Source organism: Astatotilapia calliptera, chromosome 2 (genome assembly GCF_900246225.1).
Source record: "Astatotilapia calliptera chromosome 2, fAstCal1.2, whole genome shotgun sequence".
Taxonomy (NCBI): domain Eukaryota; kingdom Metazoa; phylum Chordata; class Actinopteri; order Cichliformes; family Cichlidae; genus Astatotilapia; species Astatotilapia calliptera.
The window spans coordinates 30,453,848-30,476,150 of NC_039303.1; the positions used below are offsets into that span (position 1 = coordinate 30,453,848).

The 22,303-nt window shown below is 40.5% G+C and overlaps 2 protein-coding genes across 2 annotated transcripts in view; one reads left to right on the forward strand and one right to left on the reverse strand.

The window, feature by feature from the left end:
- The window catches only part of dock2 (dedicator of cytokinesis 2), a 97,643-nt gene that overhangs the window by 26,542 nt on the left and 48,798 nt on the right, over window positions 1-22,303 (reverse strand). The gene's annotated exons all lie outside the window — the stretch shown is intronic.
- On the forward strand, window positions 780-22,284 carry insyn2b (inhibitory synaptic factor family member 2B). The gene is made up of 4 exons (XM_026194539.1): window positions 780-962; window positions 11,420-13,330; window positions 15,850-15,924; window positions 20,257-22,284. Exons 2-4 carry the CDS (start codon window positions 11,751-11,753, stop codon window positions 20,438-20,440), a joined length of 1,839 nt encoding a protein of 612 aa, XP_026050324.1. The 5' UTR covers window positions 780-962; window positions 11,420-11,750; the 3' UTR covers window positions 20,441-22,284.

Below are 22,303 nucleotides of genomic sequence, written 5' to 3' on the forward strand. Positions count from 1 at the left end.
TTTAAACCCGATGTCATATGGTGTTTAATCTCACTTTCTTTTCATTTTATCTAATTGCCTTATTTGCCACAAGAAAGAAAGCAGTGTCATTCTCAGCTCATATGAATGGGAGCAGGGGAAGAAAGACAATAAGCTTAAAGGAGGATGAGTGGTGGGACAGCCAAATACAGAGCATGAGGGGAGTATGAAAAATGAGGATGAAAGAACACTAAAGAATGGCATGAAGAGGAGAAAGTGGGGCAAAGAAGAGAGAGGACAGTGACCAAATACTGTAGCTCAAATAGAAGAGTGAGGTGAAACTACAAGGAGAAAATCAAAACAGAGAGAAAGAGAAAGCGAGTTAGCAAGGCAATGCTAGACTTTATTCTCACAGAAAAGCAAAGGTATAAATAAAGTGAGTGGTAGAAGCACGAGTGTGTGCTTCTGTGTGTTCACGCATGTGTGTTTGTTTGTGTCCTGGCTCGACTCCCGGGAGCACACTGCCAAAGTTTCACTGGGTCTACTACTGTGCCAGGGTCAATGTAGGCACATAGACAAACATAGACACAAAATTCAGGGCATGACATCAGATTTGTCACCAATATATAAAAATAAAGCGAATCATGACACTGGATGACTTAAGAAATGAGTGAGAATATTTGAGAAGCACATGAGAGCTAAAGAGAAGCAGGCAGAAATATTGATCAGGGAAAGAGGGGGAGAGAGGAGTGTATGTGTGTGTGTGAAAAAGAGAGGGAGAGAGAGCGAGAGAGAGAGAGAGAGAGAGAGAGGGAGGGAGGATCACTGGGCTCCGCGAGCATACGAGGATCAGCAGCAACAGAATGAGACGGAGAGAGAGATAGAGTGGTAAAGAATCGGAGGAGAGCTCTACTGAGCACTAAAGGACTACCACACACGAGTGATACACACACAGAACCAGGGCAAGACAGAAGCATGCGGACCAAAGGGGATGATAAGAAAAGGTAAGTGACTAAGAAAGCAAGAGCAAAGATATTTGTTAAAAAATAACACTGAGTGTATATGTAGTTAAGTGTATGTGTGTGTGTGCGTTTGTGTGTATAGGGGAGTGATAGCATAAAAGCCTAACATGTTTTCTTCTCGCGCTGTTATGGCCATCTGAGGAATGTTTCTGGTCTGGTAGCCCAAGGCAAATACTTTATTTTTCAAAGATGCTCATTTAAGATTTAAGGTTTTGAATGAAGGTAACTGGTTTTATGGAAGGAGGCACCAGAGAGCTAACTGGAGTGCAGGAAAAAAATCCATAGGTTAAACCTCTGGGCTACATAGATAAACATACAAACAAACAATCCAAAAACACACAAATTTTGGCTTGGTGGATGTCTCATTCCTTACAGAGTCAGTCCTCTGCTAAAAGTGTATTTATATATCAGACGGTCTATCTGTTTTATGGAAACCTTATAAGTGTATTTTTGCAAAAAAGGAAGAAAAAAGTAGTATGATCACTGCATTAGTATCGACAGCAGATACGCTGTGTGTGTGTGTGTGTGTGTGTGTGTGTGTGTGTGTGTGTGTGTGTGTGGCAGGTGAGTAATCCCATCCATCTGTCACAGTAGGATTTGATTCACATGAATACGTCTGTGTGTGCTTAAGTGAGTGTGTTTCATAATGCAATATTAATTACAAGTTTTCCTTTAACAACGATTCCGAACATTCCTGTGTGTTTATGGGAATACGTGTGTGTCTTTGCTGCCCGACTAATATTAAAAGCCTCTGAACCAATCATCGGGACAGCTAGTGTAGCTTTAATGTGGGATTATAAAGCAATAACCCTTCTCTTTATACACTAATGCTGACCTCATGCATCTGTGTTTGTGTGTATGCGCGCGTTTGTTTTAAAACGATCAAATCTGTATACAGACATCTCAAACTGAGACAGTGTGGATTTATGTGACCTGTGTGCAAAATTTATATAACCTCATAACATAAATCAGGATCACAATCTGTGCATATCTGTATGTGTGTGCGTGTGTGTATGTGTTACACTATCACACAGTCCAGTCTTTCACTTGCACAAACACATCAACAAGTTGAAAAATGAAAAGAAAAATAATGTTGTTTCTAGTCCTACAGCGACATGTCTACAGGGCTACAGCAAAATAACCGCACTTGTTGAATAAATTTATTAAATTTAAATTACTCGCTTTTACTGCTGTGTGGGATGTTTAGCCAAAAACAGTTAATTGTACTGTGTTGTGAGTCATTATTGTTGCTGTAGAAGGGAATCTGTTTTCAGTTTGACTTTCTTGACTGCTTGCGCAATATTTGAACTCCTCCTCTCTCTATGTATGCTGTGTTTCCTCTGCCATAAGCTACTGCACAACCCTAAACAAGAGTCATTCCAGCTAACAAGGTGTTCTTTTCATCAAATGCTGCTCCTTTCTCCACACATGCCTTCGATAACTGCAGCCAAACAGCTCAATTTGAACTTCATCTGTCTTCGGTACTTCCTTCCAAATTGAGACTGACTTATTCAGATGTTATTTTGCATACTTAAGATGCTGAATTTGTTGTGAGAATGAAGGACGTTTTCCCCGTTCTGCCTTCTCTACATGGGTATTGTTTGTGCATCATGTCTGCACATTGAAACAGTGCATTTCTGCTGCGGCACCGTCCTGTAGGCCTTTTGTTGCCATGTGTTGGTTTTGCTTTTCCTTTTTGCCCAGCATGTACAGATTTATAAAATAAAAAAGTTTTCTTGATTTTTACAAATTTTGCATTTTCATTACCGCTATTTCAGAAAGTGGAATTTTCAAGCTGGTAGTTTGTTTTTTGTTTTTTTAGAAAAGAGTTTTTGTCAATATTCAGACAAGTATTACTATTCTAACATCATTAGTCACTGACATTGGAAAACACTTGTTTAACCTAAGTTAAACACCTTAAGTAAAACTTATCTTTAAAAAAATGCCCTATTCACCTAAATGAAATAATAAATATGTCAAAGACAAGCTGGGACTCTTTTGGGTCTTTTATGAAGGGCCAAAAGCCACCACTTAAAGGAACGGGGTGCATTGGATTTCTAAACAGCATTCAAACTCATAAGTAAAAGTAAAATGTAATTTTTCAGATCACCAGTCAGCCCTGGTGTTACCATGAAATCTGAAATAGAGGATCAATGAATCAAGAATGAATCAAGCTCTGGACTCCCAATGATGATTCTTTCTATTGAGTCAATTAAAGTCTAATGAACCGCTGATGCTATGAAACCTTAAAAGCACAAAAATGACCAAGCACACATACCAGAGCAGCATATTATCAGTTCGTGAAAAGTTAATAAGCAGATAAAACCCCCTGAAAACCACATCCATATTTGAATAAAACCCAATTTTTATCTGTTTTCTGCAGTGGTTGCACTCAGTTCTTCTCACTTTAACATAATATGCAATATTTTCAGGAATGTCCAAATTTTAGCATGCCACTTCACAAAGAGCCTGTCGTGGTTATTAGGAATGCACCAGAATGTTGCTAACGCTTTTCTCTGCTCTTGTTCTGGGAAAAATAATAATGAATAGCTGATGTGTGAAGGCAGGAATTTGATTCAGGACCAATGAAATCTTTCTCAAAGATTCTTGAATATTTTCAACAATGTGCTTTATGAATTCATATTCTTTATTTACATATAAACATGTTTTCTTTGCATATGTCTAGGCCTGATTTGTTTGTAACACTCCTGAGTTGGACTTCATTTATTTGGTAATAACTTCTAACTTGTATAGACTTATACAGAAAGTAATTTATGTGTCTAGTAGTAAATGCACAAATACAGGTTCACATATTGGAAACAACTTTAGTACAGGAATTACATCTAAAATTATACACTGGGAAAACCTAATCAGTAGGTAGCTTTAAACTACATTGACTTTTATCACATTCAGTGTCTGCAGGTTCACAAATAATGGAGATAAAGAAATAAGAAATAAAAAAAGAAAGAAGAAATAAAAAGAAAGAAATAAAGAAATAAAGGTTCAGTCAGTCAACAGGAAGACAGAAAGAGGAATCCAAAGAAGTATGTACTGGCATGCACACATGAAGTTATATGTGTGTGTGTCTGTGCATCTGTCAGTGCATCCGCACGTGCATGTCAGTGACACTTTAGCCGCTCTGCTAACCAGACACACTGTGAACAAGTGATGAGAAACAGATGAGATGCGGTGAAAGACAAAAGGACACAAAAGTCAGAATGGTGGGAAGATGGATGTGTGAAAGGGAGCGAGGGCAGCAGGGGCAACAAGATGAAGAGATGAGAGGAGGAGGAATAGATTAGGGGTTAATGATGGAGATATTGGATGGGATGTGCAGGCAGGATGAGTGATATCAAAGAGAAGAGAACAATGAGATGATAAAAAGAGTACAAAGACAAAAGGTAGTAATCAGGATGACGACAGGTGACCAAGGGGAAAAGAAAGGTGACTGGAGAAAAAAATGCTCAGAGAGAGAAGAGTACACAGTAAAAGCAAAAATGTAAACCTCTGATGATATCACACCCTATTAGCTACACTGATAAGATTTTTATGTAGTAGTGCATCTGTGGCGTCTCCTCTAACTCAAACACTTTGTTTTCCCCTCTTAGCTGACTCGGTCTAGTTTTCCACTCTATCATGTTTATCTCCTATTATTAAGTATTTGGTGCTAAATATCTCATAAATATGCCGTTTTCCTTTGGTTTCTCTGCCCCGCTGCTCAACCAGCAAACATTACTCCAGCAGACAACAAAACAAATGAATTAAATCGCCAGATGGATTTGTCAATAATGTGCTCTTGGTCTGTAATGTATTGCAGCCCTTTTCTTATTATAGGTTCCTAACAGGTTATAAATAAGCTTACAGCATTAAAACCGAATTGACTTTTTTTTCCTCTGGGGTCTTTCTGACTGGAAAAGAACATTGCTTTGAATTATTTCCTATTTGTTGCCACATACACGAGGAGTAGGGGCTGAAAGGGCTACAAGTTTTTAATAAAATCCATTGTTATGAGATCAGTTTTGTTTTTCCCACTTTGTGTCGTCGTGCCGTGCCTTTTGATTGGGGTTGCACCACGACCGAAGGTAGACATGTTTAAACATCGATACGAACCCTTTCATTCCTCTACTAGAGGGAGTCCCTGAGAAGGAAAAAAAGACTGTAATGACTTACAGTGTCTGTTTACAGTGTTCATGCACTGAACAGACTAAAACCCTTCAGATTTACTTTCAATTAGTGACATTGTTTGCCTTATCTGAGTTTCTTCTTAGACAGACGTGCGGGGAAGTCTGCCTCTCAGTTCTCTGTTTAATTTATTTTCTGCTTCTGCTTAATTTATGCATCTCTGATTCCAAACATGCAGAAACAAAAACACACACACACACACGCAAAGTACATATACACAGAGTTTGTCCAATGTAAATTTTTCATGAAAATTCAGTACACAGGGCGCCGCAGAGCATTTTCCATTTTCCTGTTGTTTGTGAAGTGGTTGGGATTTGAGTGTGTCTATAAAAACCCCAATTAAGTCCTCTTTTGCATCTTTTTTGTGTTGCTTGGAGAGCAACAGTGACCACAGTTTGCACTGCATACCTTTAAGAGGAACCTGAGTATCTCAGTTACTCTCTCATTAATATTACGCACAATCTTCCCAAAACAATTCTTCACTTAGACCCTTACTTGCTGGCTTAGTGAAATGTTTGGCTTTTTGTGTATGAACATTAGCCTTTTGTGACTTCCCTCTTTCCAGTTGAGATGCTAATTTATGGGCACTGTTCCTAAAAAATACAGCTGCTCTCAATTAAAATGCAGAATGACAACGGCTGCAGAATCAGCTGTGTATATGTCCTTTTTTATTTTGATGATTAATACCGGATTCATTTTTCTATGAGTTACCGGAAGAAGTGTTATACTGGGACACTTAACAAAGGTGAAATCACTAATTAAAAATGCAAACAAACACAAAGAGACACAGTATGTATATCATCATATTGAATTTGAGGCTGACTTCACATTTTGAAAACTACAGACAAACAGAAAATATATAGGGTACATATAGGGTACTGTGCATCAAACAGTATTGTCACAAAGCTAAAGAGGAGTCCTGCAACAGACACCCCCCACAGAGCACTGATCTCAGCATCATGGAGTCAGCCTGGGATTAAACGAGGAGACAGAACACAGTAAGACAGCCCAAATCCACAGATGAACTGTGGCAAATTCTCTAGGATGCTTGGAACACACTAACTGCTTTGAAAAATGTGAACCAATGAGAACTGGTGTGGTTTCACGGACAAGGGCGCTCATACTAAATATTGATTGTTTTTTTTTCCCCCATCTCCTGCATTTTGAAGAAAGTTAACTGAAAAAAAAAAGAATATTGTGGCAAAGTAATAAAAGCAATGCAAGATACTGAACAAACTTATATTTTTATATTACAATTCTTTGAGGGGAGCTTAGTATCTTGCTTGATAGCTTGTCTGCTTATTGTAGCAAAGAGTCAGAGAGATGGTCTTACAAGGTGCTCAAATATTTAAATGGCAGGTGTGGCAATCCTATCTCCTGCAGTTATCCCATACAAAATGCCTCCGCACAGAGTTTTATTTGATTTATACGTGCGAGAATATTAAATGTCTAAAAAGTATCTTCCTATCCAATATAACAGTTGTAAGAAATGGACAGAAATTATTTCTCATAAAGGTCTCTGATAGAATAAAACTTGCAGGAGGCAGAAAAAGAAGAAGAAAGAAGATGCAGCTCTCACCTCACTGTTCTAAGTCCCTCCCACCAGACATAGGGCGTCCACACTAAATAGCAGGTGTTTCACATGGAATAGAAATAGGATAATGCTGACTTTTAAGCTTCATGTGACATTTAGAACCCACTCTTCCAGCTGAAAGTTTTGCGCTTAACCCACTGCAGAGCTACATCTTACAATGTTGCTCTTTGTTCAACTTTATACTACGCCGGTTCTTGTCTGAACAGATCTGTGATCAACCAACGTCTCTCTCTGAGGAGTAGACTTGTTAAAATCCTGAAAACAAAGCTAACAGAAAGTGAAGGAGTCTGTTTCCTCTCAGACACTTTGAATTACAATATGCTGAAAGGTTATTATAGATTTTTCTTCCAGTGGCACCAAAAACACATTGCCTACCATTTAAGTTTCAAACACATGTTAAATCAGAGGTGTAAGATTAGAAAGGTTTGGCAATATATAACAGAGAAATGTTTTTGTTGCCTTGAACCCAAACAACGGTGGCTGGAGGGAAAAAAGCCTAATGAACTGCACAAAATGCACTGTGTGCCCCGTCTCAAAGGGCCAATAAAGTGCTGCGTTTGTTCTGTTCTGGTGGTGAGTGGGTGAGAGATAGTAACTGAAAGGGGTGGTGTGATTACAGAGCAGTAAAGCAACTCTCAGTCTCCCTAAAAACGCTTGCACACACACACACACACACACACACACACACACACACACACACACACACACACACACACACACACACAGGGCCCGTCAATCGGCAGTTGAAAAATGAGACTCACCTTGAAACGACAGGGGACTCGATTCGCTGGAGCATTCAGCGCTCTGTTACCACTGCAAAGGCGTGGGTGTGCACTCATTCACAGACACATGTAAAAAACATGCAGGGCATCGCTGAGACTGCCTGTGTCATAGACAATGCTTTAAAAGCTCAAACCCACCGACTGGCAAATTAAACTCATTGCATGTATAAACAGATTTCATAAAAGGCTGCACCCTGTCAAGAAACTCCCTGCGGTGTTGAAAGGCTTGTATGGTCTGTGTGCGTGATGACAGATGCTCAAGCACACTTGCGGTGTTCATTGATTACTGGCAAGCAATGTGTGTGGCATCCCAGATCTTTTTTTCTTCCTTTCCTTTAAAGTTTGTCTCTTCACACATCCTCCTCCTTCTCCTCCAGTCTTCTGTTTTTACTTTTATCTTTTAAAAAAGTCATTCAGATTATGAAAGGAGAAACTGATTGGAGATTTAAAGCAACTATAGAAAATTAGGCCTTCACATCTCTTCCGCTGACCCACACATACAAATGCTCGCGCGAGTCCTTCATCTTGTCCACAGTTCTGCTAATACATCTGTTCTCTCGCTGTCATCCCCTGGCCACCTGTCAGCCCTGCCTGTGCCGGCGTCTACCCTGTTATCCTCTTCAGTTGCCTCCCCTTTATCCCCCAGATGACAATGTTTCCTCCCTTTCTCCTCCCCGTTTATTTTGCACAGCCAGAGGTGAAATGTTGGTGAGAGACTATGTTTATATATAAAGAACAAAGAGGAGGCGAGAGAAGCACAGAGAAAATCAAAGGTTGCATGACAGAGATGGAAGAGAGGGTGCTGAGTGGGAAAGTGTGACAACAAACACAGCAAGTGATGAAAGAGGGATGCGAGGTTAGTGCTATCCTTTAAGATTTAAAAGAGGGGGAAGTGATTGAGAAAAAGAGAAGGGTAGAGAGTCTGAGATACACAGAGTGTGAGCTGGATTTCTGAGGATATGGTGTCACTTTCTGCCTGACATCATGCAGGTCAGGGGTGAAGAGTCAGACTTCAAAAAGGAACACACACAAAATGATGAAAGTAAGAAAGAAAGAAAAAACTTGCAGCAGGTGCTCTGCTGTCTGATGAGGCTGCTGATGGAAAGGCAAGTCAGCTGCAGTGGAATTACCTTTAGTTCACTCAGTCTGAATCCCAAGACAAGCTGCTTGACAGCTCTTAAACACAATCAAACACACAAATGGGGACATATGCACGCACATATGCATCCTTTCTCTCTCTTTCTCTCTTTTTTTGCACACACAAACACCGGCTAGCTCTCTTCTTCTTGCTTTCCCTCTCCATCTGTTTCTCACCACAGAAATGCCATCATCATCTGCAATTTGTTTGTGCAAACAACGAATCTCAGTGCTTTTCTCATTCACCCAGTCGCTGTGCCCTGCTTTGTATATAAAAAGGGACGCATGAAATATAAGTTAAAGCTTCAGTCGTCCACTCCAGGAAAGTGATTACCACAGTTAGCACAGTAAACAATAATAAGCAGTCTGGGCTGTCAATAATGCGAGACCCCTCCCTGGCAATGTCACACTCCACAAGCGAAACACACTGTCAAGATATTTATATAAGTAGGAGCAATATGTCACTGAAACAGAAATCCTTTGATCTTTAATGCCTTATGCAGAAACCTTACATTTCAAAGCACCACTGTCACTGAAGCTCTCAAGCAATGCAGTGCACTGTGTGACACTTATTGTTTTCTATGTCTAGAAAGTTTCAGACGCAGGATGCAGGCTGAACAGTCTAAATTTAAACTGTTCCTTGTTCAGCACTTCAGCTCATGGGCAAGCCCACCAGCATCAGTATTAATATTTAATTTTTTTTAAATGAAAACTGAAAAGAGTCTGACAACCTTAATTACACTTGCTGTCAGGGAAAAAGGGGGGGAAAAGGCTAAGATGTCAATTTTTATTCTCCTTGTGCAGTCAAAACAGCATGGGGTATTAGGCTTAGGTCATGACAGGGCATTGGTATGAGTGAATGGGTACAAGCCTCTCATTCTGAATACATATGAAATATTAGAGTAGCAGTCAGGCTCACTGCAGTTAGGATGTGTTACCTGTCCACTAGTGAGCACATAATTTTACCTGCTACAGTGCCAGAGCCAACAAGCTGTTTTAAAACTTCTCAAAACCCTGAGAAAGAATTCTTTACAATAATGAAACAATAGAAGATTTTTTTGTTTGTAATCTCATGGGTTCTTACACTATTAGGTGAACATGGCTATAGCTGATTTATTTCTCTCTCCCTCTTTCTCTCTCTCTCTATATCTTTTAGTTTTTTCCACAATTGACCGTATACAGCAAGCATCTGTGTGACATGTTGCACCAGCTGGTGTAAACTAAGCCATTCATCTTCCCTGTGTGTGTTTGATTACGTGTGTGTGTCTGTGTGTGTGTATGCAGCCAGCTTTTGCACCCCACACTGGCTGAATAGAGTGACAACGTTGTTTGTGAAGATAGAAGATAGAAGAAAAAACGAAGACACAAAGATTTCAGCCTAGATACACACACAAGCCTAATTTCATGGACAAATTACCTCACACCAGCTGCAGACCAGCTTTGTGTGCGGCAGTGAGGGATCAAAGGTGGACGGTGACTGACTTTTTAAACACAGGCGGACAAAAAGAAATTTTCTACAATATATGAGCTGGATCTGCAACAAGTTTAAAATGTATTGTTGCTTGAGTTCTGTGCAGACAGCAAATGCACTGCACTGCCATTTATCCTCAAGAGCCAAACTGTGTGTAATTACATTAGCTCAAATTAGCATAGCTCCATTAGCTAAAACGAAATATACCAGACAAATGTTCCTGCATCCACTTTTCCATGCTCTTAAATATAGTACCAGTTGGGTAAGTTATTTAAATAGCGATCTTTTTTCTTCCTTATCTGTCTTTTTCTTTTTGATGTACCCTGCCCATATTTCCTGCAATAGCCCAAAATCCTGATATGGAAAAAAACAGTAAATATAATAGAATTCTGGCCCAGTTTCATCAGCTAATCGCAGTGACACAGTGCGCCACTGAATTACACTGAGTCAGTGATCTGAAATGATAAAGACTAAATGGCTAATTTTGCTTCTCTCCCAATCAATGCAAAAATTTTAGACTAAGCAAAATAACACAAAACAAAGATAAGACCTTAACATAATTTAGTCATGGATTAACATTAAATTTCCTGCCTGTAAAAAAAATCAAGTAAAAAAAACATTTAAAATAGACCGAAGGGCACAATGTCTGTATAGATTACTAGACACAAAAGAAACATTAAACATGGAACAATGCTATAGAGTTGATCACAAAATTATTAAATTATCTTAACTCATTTGAAACATTTCCAAACTGCTTTTACGACAAATGATAACAAATGATTAGTTATAAGTCTACAAACTATTATGGAATGTAAAGAAAGAAAAAATAATTTTAAATGTGTTGTAACGTTTAAAATTAAATTAAATTAAAGTGATCCAAGCTCCTTAGATCACTTAATAAAAGAATTAAGCAGCATTTTTAAATTGACAGGATCTATAGCTCCTGTGATTTGTATGCAACTCCCAACTCTATAGAGAAACATGCAATTGCCCATAACCTACCCTGAACATATTCTATAGTCTTTTCATTCTCCTTGATGGGATTTAAAGTTTTGCCACTGTTACTCTCACCCACCTGCTAGGGTAATAAGAACTTGATAGACCTATATTGATCTGGTCAGTGTATGCTCTCAGTCAAGGTCGAAGCTTTTACACGGTGCTTTACGTGCCTAATGTCTATGTCTTCTTGCCAGTCTGACTATTTCTTGCCAGTTTCTCTTGTTTCTACCTTTGTTTCTATCATTCATTGCCTTTATTTCTTTCCTCTCTCCAGAACAAACCAGCAATGCCCAGAAAAGCAATCCAACTCATCATCTGTGGGCCTCTGGTTGGAAACTGAGAAAAGCTTTGACAGTGTCATCCAGTCGGAAGTAGCTCAAGTAATAAGATCATTAATGGAAGAAAGTTGAGAGTCTACAGCTTTATTGGATATTGAATTCCTTTCTCCAGCTCCCTAAAAACTCTTTCACATAAATTAATTTGGGTAAACAAGAGCTGGAAACATCTTGGATTGCGCTTAGATCTAATCTTGCTGGCGGCTGATGTCGCTGCTTGCCTCCATCCCTTTCAGCTCCTCAGGGGGCTGAGCAAGCCTCCAGAGGAGTATGGGCAGGAGGGTGGCTGACCCAACAAATCCAGTCCCTGCACTGGGAGTTCCCCTGGCGGGGGGGCGATGGGGCCCACTGTGCAGTGTCGGGGTGCAGACATCTCCCAGACTTCGGACTCTCCCCTCCATCAAACGCCACAGCAGCCAACCAACCAACACACCTCGGCTCCTCACCATGGCAACAGACAAAACAACAACAACAGCAGAGGCAGGGGGAGTTATCAGAAGTGACAGCAACAGTCTGCCGGTGTCAAAAGAGACATCTCAAAACGAGATCAACAGCCTGACACAGGACGACATGGGGTCACAGGGATCAGGCAGTGGAGTTTACTGCCAGATCAAAAACATACGGACAAACCCAAAGGACACGAGAGGTAAAAGGACAGCTCGGTACACAAATGGCAGTGTGGTAGCCTCTGATGTGGTGGGAGGGGTTTGCAGTGAAGCCACAGAAGGTAAGGAGCCTGCCCAAGAGAGGAGAAGGGTGCAGTCTCTACGAGGGGAGGGTCATCGCACGGTGTTAAAGACAGTAAGCGTTTGTACAACTGTGCACGCCACCCCACCTCGGCCCTGCAGATTAATGACGACTTCTCCGCCTCGTCTTTGTGGGACATGTGGGAGGAGACGATCTCAGATTTCGCCGTGCACTGGTGCATGTCGCAGGAGGGCAGTTAATCAAATAACAGCTAGCCAGACTTTACCTAATCCGCCACGGAAACCGCCTGTGGCTCCTAATCAGTCAAGGAAAGACTCTGCTACTATGAACTCCCAGTCTTGCACCAAAAAAACAGACACAGCCAACACACAGCAACACACATCAGTAAAGACTACTCAATTATCACAGCTGTCGCACACTATACCAAAAGCGCACAGTTCACACTCAAACCACGCAACACACACTCAGAACAAAGCCAAAGATTCACAGCAGCACATGAGGCCACACTCTGCAGAATTTACCTCTTACAAGGACTCCTCCACGCAGACAACAGATACACAAAGTAACACAGATAGGACCACAGCTGACATGCATACACAACAAACACACACGCCAACTTTAGAGGTGATAAAATCACACTCAAATGATGAACGCAGTCAAGTTGTGGCTCAAGGCCAACGCACTGATGAAGAGTCACATCAGAACACAGTAGCCCGTATTGCTTTGAAGTCTCCAGCTCCTTCCTGTCACAATAGCTCAAAATCTAGCACCACCCCACCTCTTCCACCAAAAAATTGTCCTCTATCCACTCAGTCTAAACCAGCCACATCTGTAGCGCAAAACAAAACCCAGGAGACCACAAACGTACCGAAACGATCCTTAGAACGGATCAAACTCAAGGACTACACAAATCAGAAGAGCAAATCATTCGATGACCACACTCTGCCTTGTAAGACTCATATGAAAGCACAATGCAATGGGGCACCGGGAGGACTTCTGGACGGACATGCAGTACAAGCACCACGTGGATTGGAGAAGCAGCTGCAGAGTGTGGAGGAGAACCTGCTGTCCAATCAGGAGAAGATAAAGGTGCTTCTCAACGTGATTCAAGACTTGGAGAAGAGCAAAGCCTTCACTGAAGGGTGAGAGAAGGGACTTAGGAAGGAAAATAACTTGAAGAGAGAAGGGGAAATAGGGGAATGGAAGAAGGTAAGAAGGAAAGGAAGAGGATAATCTGAGAATAAAGTGTGAAATGAAGAAACATAGATGTCAAGACAGAATGAAAAAGGGAGTGATAAAAAGAGATAACACATGTAAAAGGAGTGGTAGAGGCATTCACCGCGTGAGCAAATGTTTAAGCAAGAGGGAGGTGATAAAGATGAGAAAGAGGGGTAGAAGAGAGGGTGCACTATGAGTGAAAGAGATTAATAACAGAGTACTTTTAAGTTTTTATAGCTGGCAGGCTTTCAATACAGTATATTAGATTTTTAAATGCCACCAGTGTGGAGATCCAATGTGTGTACACATGTTTGGAGAGAGTTGATACCTACCAGCAGGAGGTCAGCGTTGGCTTTCTTGCATTTTCTTTGAGTTTGAGAGCATGTAGCCCCAAACAGACACTACTTCTAAGCAAACAGAACTAATCAGTTACTCTTTCTCTCCCCTGCTAAATCTTTGATTCTTAATTTCCTCCTCCCTGGCCACATGTTCTTCCTCTTCCCTCCACACATAACAGCTGGTCTTTCAAAAATCCCCCTCTTCTCCACTGCTTCTTAACCCGCTTTTAGTAATTTATCCCTCTCTTCACCATCAGCCACACACCTTTCTTTGGTGCATTTTTAATTAATACCTTCCCACTCCTTATCTTTCGCTACACACTTCACCGTAAAGTATGAATCATATCTTCAACTAACAACTGTGAATCACTCCTGTGCCTTCTCATCTTCCCCCCTTCTCCTCTCCCAACAACCTGTCCATCACTCTTCCCTGCTGTCAGATCTTTGCTGTCACACTGTTTTGTTTTGCTTCCTATTCTTCACCTCTTCACCACCCTCTTCCATTTCACCATTAAGTTAAAGTCTGCACCTTTTTTCCCCACCCATAACCATTACCTCTCAACTATCCTAAAACTGATGATTCTCCATCATCACCTAAACTCCCTGTGTACATGGTTTATTCTCTCCCATCCCTCCTTATTTTTGTCCAGCGTTAAGAGAGGTCTCTGGCTGCAGTCTAATCCCTTCAGATTACCTTGCAATTAATCTTTAAACTGCACAATAAGACACATAAAATCAGTATTCCAGCTGTCTTACCCCATCTTTGTTGCTGTATAATGTGCATTCATGCTTCTGTTGTGTGTAAAGGCTTTTTTGGGAGGATGCCCATGTATCATGCTAAGAGTGACAGAAAAACAGATAGACTGAAAGTCAGACAGAAGAGAGAGGGTAGCTATTGAAAGACAGGAAGACATTAAAAGAATGAACATTAAGAGAAGCAGCAAGTAATAGAGGGACTGCATGAATCTGGTGCTGTGCCAGAAATGAAAGGACTCTAAGTGGGCTGCTGTGATAAAAGTGTCGGCTGAGCTAAAAGGTTGTCGCTGTGCTCAGCTCCTTGTCTCGTTTCTCTCCTGAAGCAAAAACTTGTCTTCTCATGCTGTTGTTGTCGTCTTTGATAAAGACTGGTGGGGGAGAAAAATGATGCCAGTTACACAGTCTCACTCCATGTAATTAAAATGTCAATTTTATTGACATAAATCAGTTACTTTTTTCTCTAAATGGTTCAACTGAAGGCCAGCCAAAATACCTTGGCAAAATAAAGTATTTTAATTGGGAGGCAGGCAGTACAAGCCTAACAGATATTTTTAAATTCCAGCTTATTTTCTAACATGTAAACAGTGTCCTTGGCTCTGTAGTCTCTTTAGTCTTGTTCAGCCTTGATGCAGTTGGCATGTGTGCTCTGCTGTTCAAACTAGCCATCTAAAATGAAAGACAATAAGCTTACTTTCACTATGCCTCTAATTTAAGGTAATAATATCTGTGCTATGTGACGTGTGGCTCAAAACCTGATGTACCAAGACAGTTGCTGCAATTTTTTTTTCCTGCATAGAATAGTAAACAGGCAGGTACTCAACCATTGGGGCAATCCTGGTAATGTCCTGAATAGTGTTACTGGGGCACATTGTATGCACTAAACATCACAACTATTTTGTGCCCTTTGACAACACGTAGACAGCATGTCTGTTGTTGCTGCACTGGGTACGTGTCCATGGAGAGAGAAATAACAATTCTGACACCAGCGTGACACCGCCACGAAAAGCCCAGCCTGCTGTTTGTGCAAAATAATCTTTCACTATTACAAAAATGAATATTGTTGAAGCTTGGCAGGATTTCTTTCCTTTTTTGTTGAAGTAGCGTATCTAAAAATCATATATGCTAATGATTAAAGCAATCGTAAATATATCAGAGTGGTTTACTTAAGCGGATTATAACAAACAACGCATGCACTGTATGCCTACATAGAATTTTGTTTAGATCATTACCAATCAAAACACTACAGCAAAAATTAAAAACCAGACGTGTAACTGCCATCAGCATTCACGGCTCTGTTCAGTCAAACTGCTTTCATGTGTGTAAACGTTTTACATTTGTTGTTTCTGCAGTCGCAGCTCATACAGAACTGGTCAGGACATAAACAACTGCCCCACCTGCCAAAAGACAGCCTGCATCATCTACAGGTAACCTAATAAAGATAATGAGCTTACTGTATTATATAACACACCAATGACAACTAATTCTTACCTGGAGCTTTAGAAATAGCCATGAAACTTCTGTAAAACTGCATGCCTCTCGTAGGATGCAATTTCCCATTGTTATTTCTTCAGCCTTTCCAGGTTTTTATCACTTATTCAGCTTTTTTTGTTTCATTACCCTTTCTTCCTGACACCCTGCTGTCGCTGCCCTTTTCTTCCACTCTGATTATTGTACCACTCATACCATACACTATTATAAGGAAAAAGAAACTAAGAGTGATTGCTCTTATAAATATTAAAATTAATACTTGCTGTACTTTGCAGATTAGTGAAAGATGCTCTACCAAGGGAGGATATTTACACACAAAATAATGCTCTGTGCAAACAAGGATATTAATTCAACATCTAAATGATCAGTCCAGTTATCATGCTTGACTGACCTAAATAACTAACTGCATTCTTAGATCCTCAGCAACTTGCAGAACTGCACTGCCTCTTATCGCATACTGTACTTTAATCCTCCTGTTAGCTCCACATATTCCTTCTCTCTCTCACAAATGTTCACATAAACATTTCCATTACATGCCACTAAAATCTCTGTCATTTCTTCTTTTTTTAAACAAACTCCTGTCTACATCTGTGCCTCATTCTGTCTGTCAATCGCCAAAGCTCTAATCACCTCAGTGTGCCCCACTTTCACCCTCTACTCTTTCTCTGCACTGCTCACATAAGCTGGAAATGTAGGTTGCATGTAGCTTCATGGATAAAACTAAAAGAAAAGAAGTATTTACAGACCAAAGCTAGGCTTGAAGTTAATTCTGCTTGTTTACAATCACATACAAATCTCCCTCGCAGGCCTCGAGGGGATAAAGACAAGTTTTGCGGGGTCTTTACCTCTTCAGTTCTCTTTAACTCTCAAAGCTACTTGCCTCAAAGCAGCCCCACCTCTGCATCTCGCTCTTGTTTTGACTTTCCATTTCTCTGTCAGTTAATCTCTTCTTTGCATCCAGTTTTCTGTTTCCCCTCATCTCATTTTTTGTTCCCTTGATCCTAATTAACACAGCAAAATCCTTATCCCAGTAAGTAGCAATGAGCACCAAGGGAGAAAGCTGCCACATGGCAACATGCTCATCCATATCCACACATATATACACACATTGATTTCCACCACTACTTTACATAGTGAGACAAATGCACTTATATGCAAGCTCCTTTGTTCACACAGTAAAGAATCATCTTCCACGTTGTGGAATATCTTAAATGGGAACTGCTTTTAAGAGAAAACAAGGCATTTGACTTCAGCCTTGCAAAACACTGACAGTAATTATACAACAGCCTGATTAACTACTGCAAATGCTTTAATGACAAGACAACCTGCATTATGCAACAATTCACTTAAGCAGAAAAACATAAACACTTCCAAAAATGATTTTGAACTGTTTGACTAAATAAGCACTTTCAGAAGCATTTCCACGCAGACTGTGAAAACTTGATGGAAGACAAGCAGAACAACTGAACGTGCTAAACCTAGATATTAGCGGTTTATAAAATTAGCAGAAAATTAGTGTTTACAGAACAAAACATACTATTATCTTCTTGTACTACAAATAAACCCCCTCAGTAGTCTAGTAGCATACATTGCACAAAGAAACGTGTCATTACATAGTCATACAATGTCTAACATTAGCCAGACATGGAAGTCTTCAAAATGTGAGGCTTTCGAATATTTTGGGGAGATACTTTACATGACCTGGAACAATCCTGGTCTCTGGTGTATGCACGTCTCACATTATTATAGTCCACCTTTCTCTCTTCTCAGCTTCTAAGATTTTCTCTCCTGCTCTACTTTCTTATTGTCTTAATTGCACACATGCAAATACAAACAGGATAATTAATCCAGCACAAAGGGAAATCAACTTTTATTTGATTCATGTGCATACACATTTCAAACAAACAAAAAAAAGAATATATTTCATGCGCTTTGAAATATGTTAATGACTTGGACTGAAAGGCAGATTCTCCAGCCTAGTCATATTTCTTCTCGTGTCAGTATGAGTTTGTTTCAAAAACAGGGGTGGAAAAAAAGAAAATCAGCATATTTATTGTGACATACACACAGAGAAGTCACAACTACACGAGCTCTGTTTGTTTGATTGGACAATAATGGCCTTATCAAAACCCTAGAGGACTCTGGGTAAAGAGGAGTGGAGATGGCATAAGAGACACCCAGGCAGAGGATGAATTACGTGTGGGACTAAAACATTCATCCTAATGATCTGTGGTGAAAAAAAGAGCTTTTGACGTGGGCTGACTGCCTGAAGATGTTTTGCCATCGTCTGTTTTAATTAATCTTTACAATGAGAGACAAGAGGGAGAGGAACTTCTGACAGCTCCTCTGTTTTTCCTCCCAAAGCTTAAACAGCTGAAACAAGCAGAACAAAACACATATGCGCACCTAGAAACTAAAAGTATTCTAATACACACACAAGTCTCAAATTTAAACAGATGTATTAAGCAAACAAACCAAAACTTTAGCCCTGATCTCCACATGTTACACCTCATTTTAAAAACATAAAGGTTTTGGGTTTAGCTGTGTCTCACAGGGATGAAAGACGCCGTAGCACGCAGTCATACATGCACGTAAAAAGATGCTGAAGGTGACAGCTTACACAACGAATTAAGAATAGCAGCTTTCGCAGCTGTGCAGTAAATCCACGAAAAATTGTGAGGGAGTGAAATAGGTATGGGTAGAGAGAGGTAGAGAGCTATACTGAGGTTTTGAGACAAGGGGACGTATAGAGAGACCTGACATGGAAAAAGCTTTAGTTTCTAAAACAAGACACACTGTACCGTAAGTGGATGTGGGGCAGGTGCCATCCTTTATCTTTCTTTATATGTATGCTGTGTGGCTTTGTTTGTGTATATGTGTCTCGGTAGATCTTCTTTATCAATTATTCATGCGGCCATCTCCATTCCTCTGTGCCCACCCAAGCTTTTACTTTCTCCTATATTCACTCATTCCGTCTCTCCCTCCATCACTGCGCACTTTCTCGGATAGCCGAGACCTTGCTGCCCTCCCCTCTTCATATCTCCAGTGGCACTCATCTTGTCCTTCTTTACTTCCCTGTCTTTTTTTGTTTCCTCTTTTACTATGCAGTGACCTCTCTGCCCTGTTTTATTAAAGGTCGCCTTTCTTTCATTTAGCCATCCTTCGATCTCCCCGAAGATTCTGTCTCTTTCCTTTCTTCTTTCATAAGTCTCTGCATGTTTTTCTTTTACTCTCACTCAGCCGTGGGCTTTTGAGGAAGATGTATGGAGATGGCAGGGGAGCACGTCTGTGTTTGTATATTATATGTTTTTGAGTGTGTGTGTGTGTGTGTGTGCGCGCGCGCATGTGTGTGTGTCTGTTTGCTGGCATACAAAAAGAGGGAAGGACTGGTAGTCGTCTCCGATCTGCCTGCCTCATCATGTGCCTCATTAACTCCAGATGCCAGACCCTATGTAGCTCCACCCATATAATCCAGCTCAGCACACACACACACACGCACACACACACACACACACACACACAAGTTACCAAATGGAGGGAGAAACTCAGAGTCTGCTACACTATGACCTGCAGCGATGGGCACTTCAGAGAGATGGTGAGGGGAAAAGAGCACAAGCGAGATGAGGGGTGGAGGGGGAATGGGAGCATAGAAAAAGTAAGCCACGAGGGTCTGCTTTGAACATAGAAGAGTAAAAAAGTTCCTCCATTGCTCCTTCTTTTAGCTCCTCCATTGTGCAAATGCTCTTCTTCTTTCCTACTCTCTTTTTCGTTCTCCTCCCACTCCTCTCATCTCACCAGCCTGTGATCTACTGGTGCATGAGTGCAAAAGAATACTATAGATGTGAAAAGAGTACTGAGCTGAGACACGTGTGAAAGAGTGTGTGGGCTGATGGCGCGTACACCAAAATTAAGAACATATGAGTTTAAACCTCCATAAAAACTGCATTATGGACAGTATTTAAGGTGTTGTCAGCATTTCTTGATGTCACTAGGTCACCTTAGCTTAGCTGTCTCTAAACCCCTCTCTTTCTAATCTCTCTTTCTGCCCAGTAGACTTCCTCTTGTTTTACACAGCTGTTCACTATCTCCCTTTAACCCCTACATTTACGGTATTCTCTTTTTGTGAGAAAGGAACTGAATTTAAAAAACAAACAAACATCTGGCTTGGTTCACATTAGCTCAGTCTCTAAATCATGCTTATAATGTTTCTCACTCATCTTTGTCTCCTTCCTCTTCAACTGCCTTCTCCATTTCTCTCTCTCCTCCAGTGTGGAGCATGATTTTAGACAGCAGGAGGGACGTTTCCAGGGGGTTATAGAGGCCCTAGAGGGGGAATATGATGTGCCTGCACCAACTCTGACCAAGCCGACGCCAGCCCCGGCATCCTCCAGTCGCCCCAGTACCAAGGCACGGGTCAAGAAACTGCGCAAGAAGTGTTTCTGGTGGCTCTAAGCTCTAAGAGTTGGAAAAGCCACAACTGGCCTTCTGGGCAGCAGGTGCAGGAGCGGATTATATTTCAGGGGATCCAAGATGTTGCGGAGTAAAGCATGTGGGTGTGCACTGAGCTTAAGTTTAAATTCAGAAGGTGATCTTTTCTGAGCAGAAAACATGGACTGTGAATGGCACATTTTCCACAGTAACCAATCCTGAGCCCTGTACACCGGTGACAAGGTAGAAAAAAAAAAGGAAATGTGATAAAGAGGGAGAAGAGGACAAAAGAGGCTGTTAAACTTTCTTGACTGCTTGGGAGGAAGAAGGTGAAATTTGCAGAAACCAGTATTTGCTGGCTAATTTGAGATTACGTTTCGCCTGACAGTGAGGACAGTGTTTTTCAATAACAAATCTGCTGCAGACAGATGAAGCATTGTCACTCTAGACAGCATACAGTTTGTCACTTGGCTCAGTGGCTATTTCAACAGATGGACAGATGTACGAGCTGGGAATGAATCGTTATAACAGTTTTGGATAAATTACAGCAATAAGCAGGGGAATGTAAATGAATGTGAAAAACAAAGGAATATAAAAATTAATTTGAATGCTATGTTTTTGGATGCTGGACAGACATAATTTGAATGTAGCAACAACTGAAGCACTTGAAGGATATCATGGGAAAACAAGCTGATGAACTGTCTGGACACACAGCTTGCTCACTGAGTCATCAGGATTTCACAGGGAAAGTACAGATTGTATTAAGAAAACATTAACAGACAATGTGATACACAGCTGATTGAAGACTGACAGCCTTTGTCAGATAATTAAAATTTCTGTCAACCCTGAGTGACAGAGTAATCGATTCTCTCCTTTATTATCATCCAAAATGGAAGTGTTTTGCTGCAGTCTCAATTGTGTTTCAAGGATCTTTACACACGTGTGCATTCGAACGCATGCACTTAGTGGCATTGACAAGCGGGCATCAGTTTACACATACAGCATACTCACTGAAATACAAACAACTGACTCCTCTCTCACACAGTAAACACTCAATACATTTGTGAACCAGTGCAAACTAAGAACAGACCTGTCAATCCATTTTAATGACTGGCCTGTTTAAATGTTGAGTATCAATATACAATGTATACAGTAGGCACCAATGAATTGTTGTTTTTCAAAATTTACCATTGCACAAATTGTGCAGGTGAGTGCTGTGTTGGTACAACACAATGTGAAGCTTTAGAGAACAGGAAGATAACCAGAAAAATTAATTTAAAAAAACCTGAAAAGGTTCAATCTCTTTCTTAATACCAACAGCACACTTCAACTTAATCATGTAAAATATATCAGACAATCATTTCAATATCTATATAGGTGTTCTGTAGCATTCAGGCCACACTTGCCCTCCTAATCAACAAATATTAGTGCTAAACTTTAAATTTAGGTTAACAAAATATACAAAATGAGTCACTAAGGGTGATGAGTTTTTGAAGATTTTTTTCCCAAAGGGAAACAATATATTTGTAAAAGCATAGCACAACTGGTAGATAAACAGAAATTTTTGCAAACAGCATTCATCTGGACATTAATTTTGTACACACAGACACACACACACAGAGCATTCACAACCTGCTTTGTTCACAGCAGTTTAGAGCTTAACAACTGATCTCACAAGGGCGTCCTTCAACTGCTTATGGCTGTACAGTTGCCACCAAATACAATCCTGGATGATACTACACTTAGTAATTAACCAGTTTATGCGCAAAATGCTCTGTCCCTGCATTTTCTTAAGCTTTCCCATGACAGTGTGTGAGCCCTCACGATCCCTCTTGTATGTGCAATAAAATTGTGTATTTTAAACAAAATACTCTGCTGTCAACATAT

Coding starts and splice junctions, on each gene's coding strand:
- insyn2b (XM_026194539.1), top strand. CDS start 11,751: ATGGGCAGGAGGGTGGCTGACCCAACAAATCCAGTCCCTGCACTGGGA. Junction 13,331..15,849: donor AGCAAAGCCTTCACTGAAGG/GTGAGAGAAGGG, acceptor TTGTTTCTGCAG/TCGCAGCTCATACAGAACTG. Junction 15,925..20,256: donor ACAGCCTGCATCATCTACAG/GTAACCTAATAA, acceptor TCTCTCCTCCAG/TGTGGAGCATGATTTTAGAC.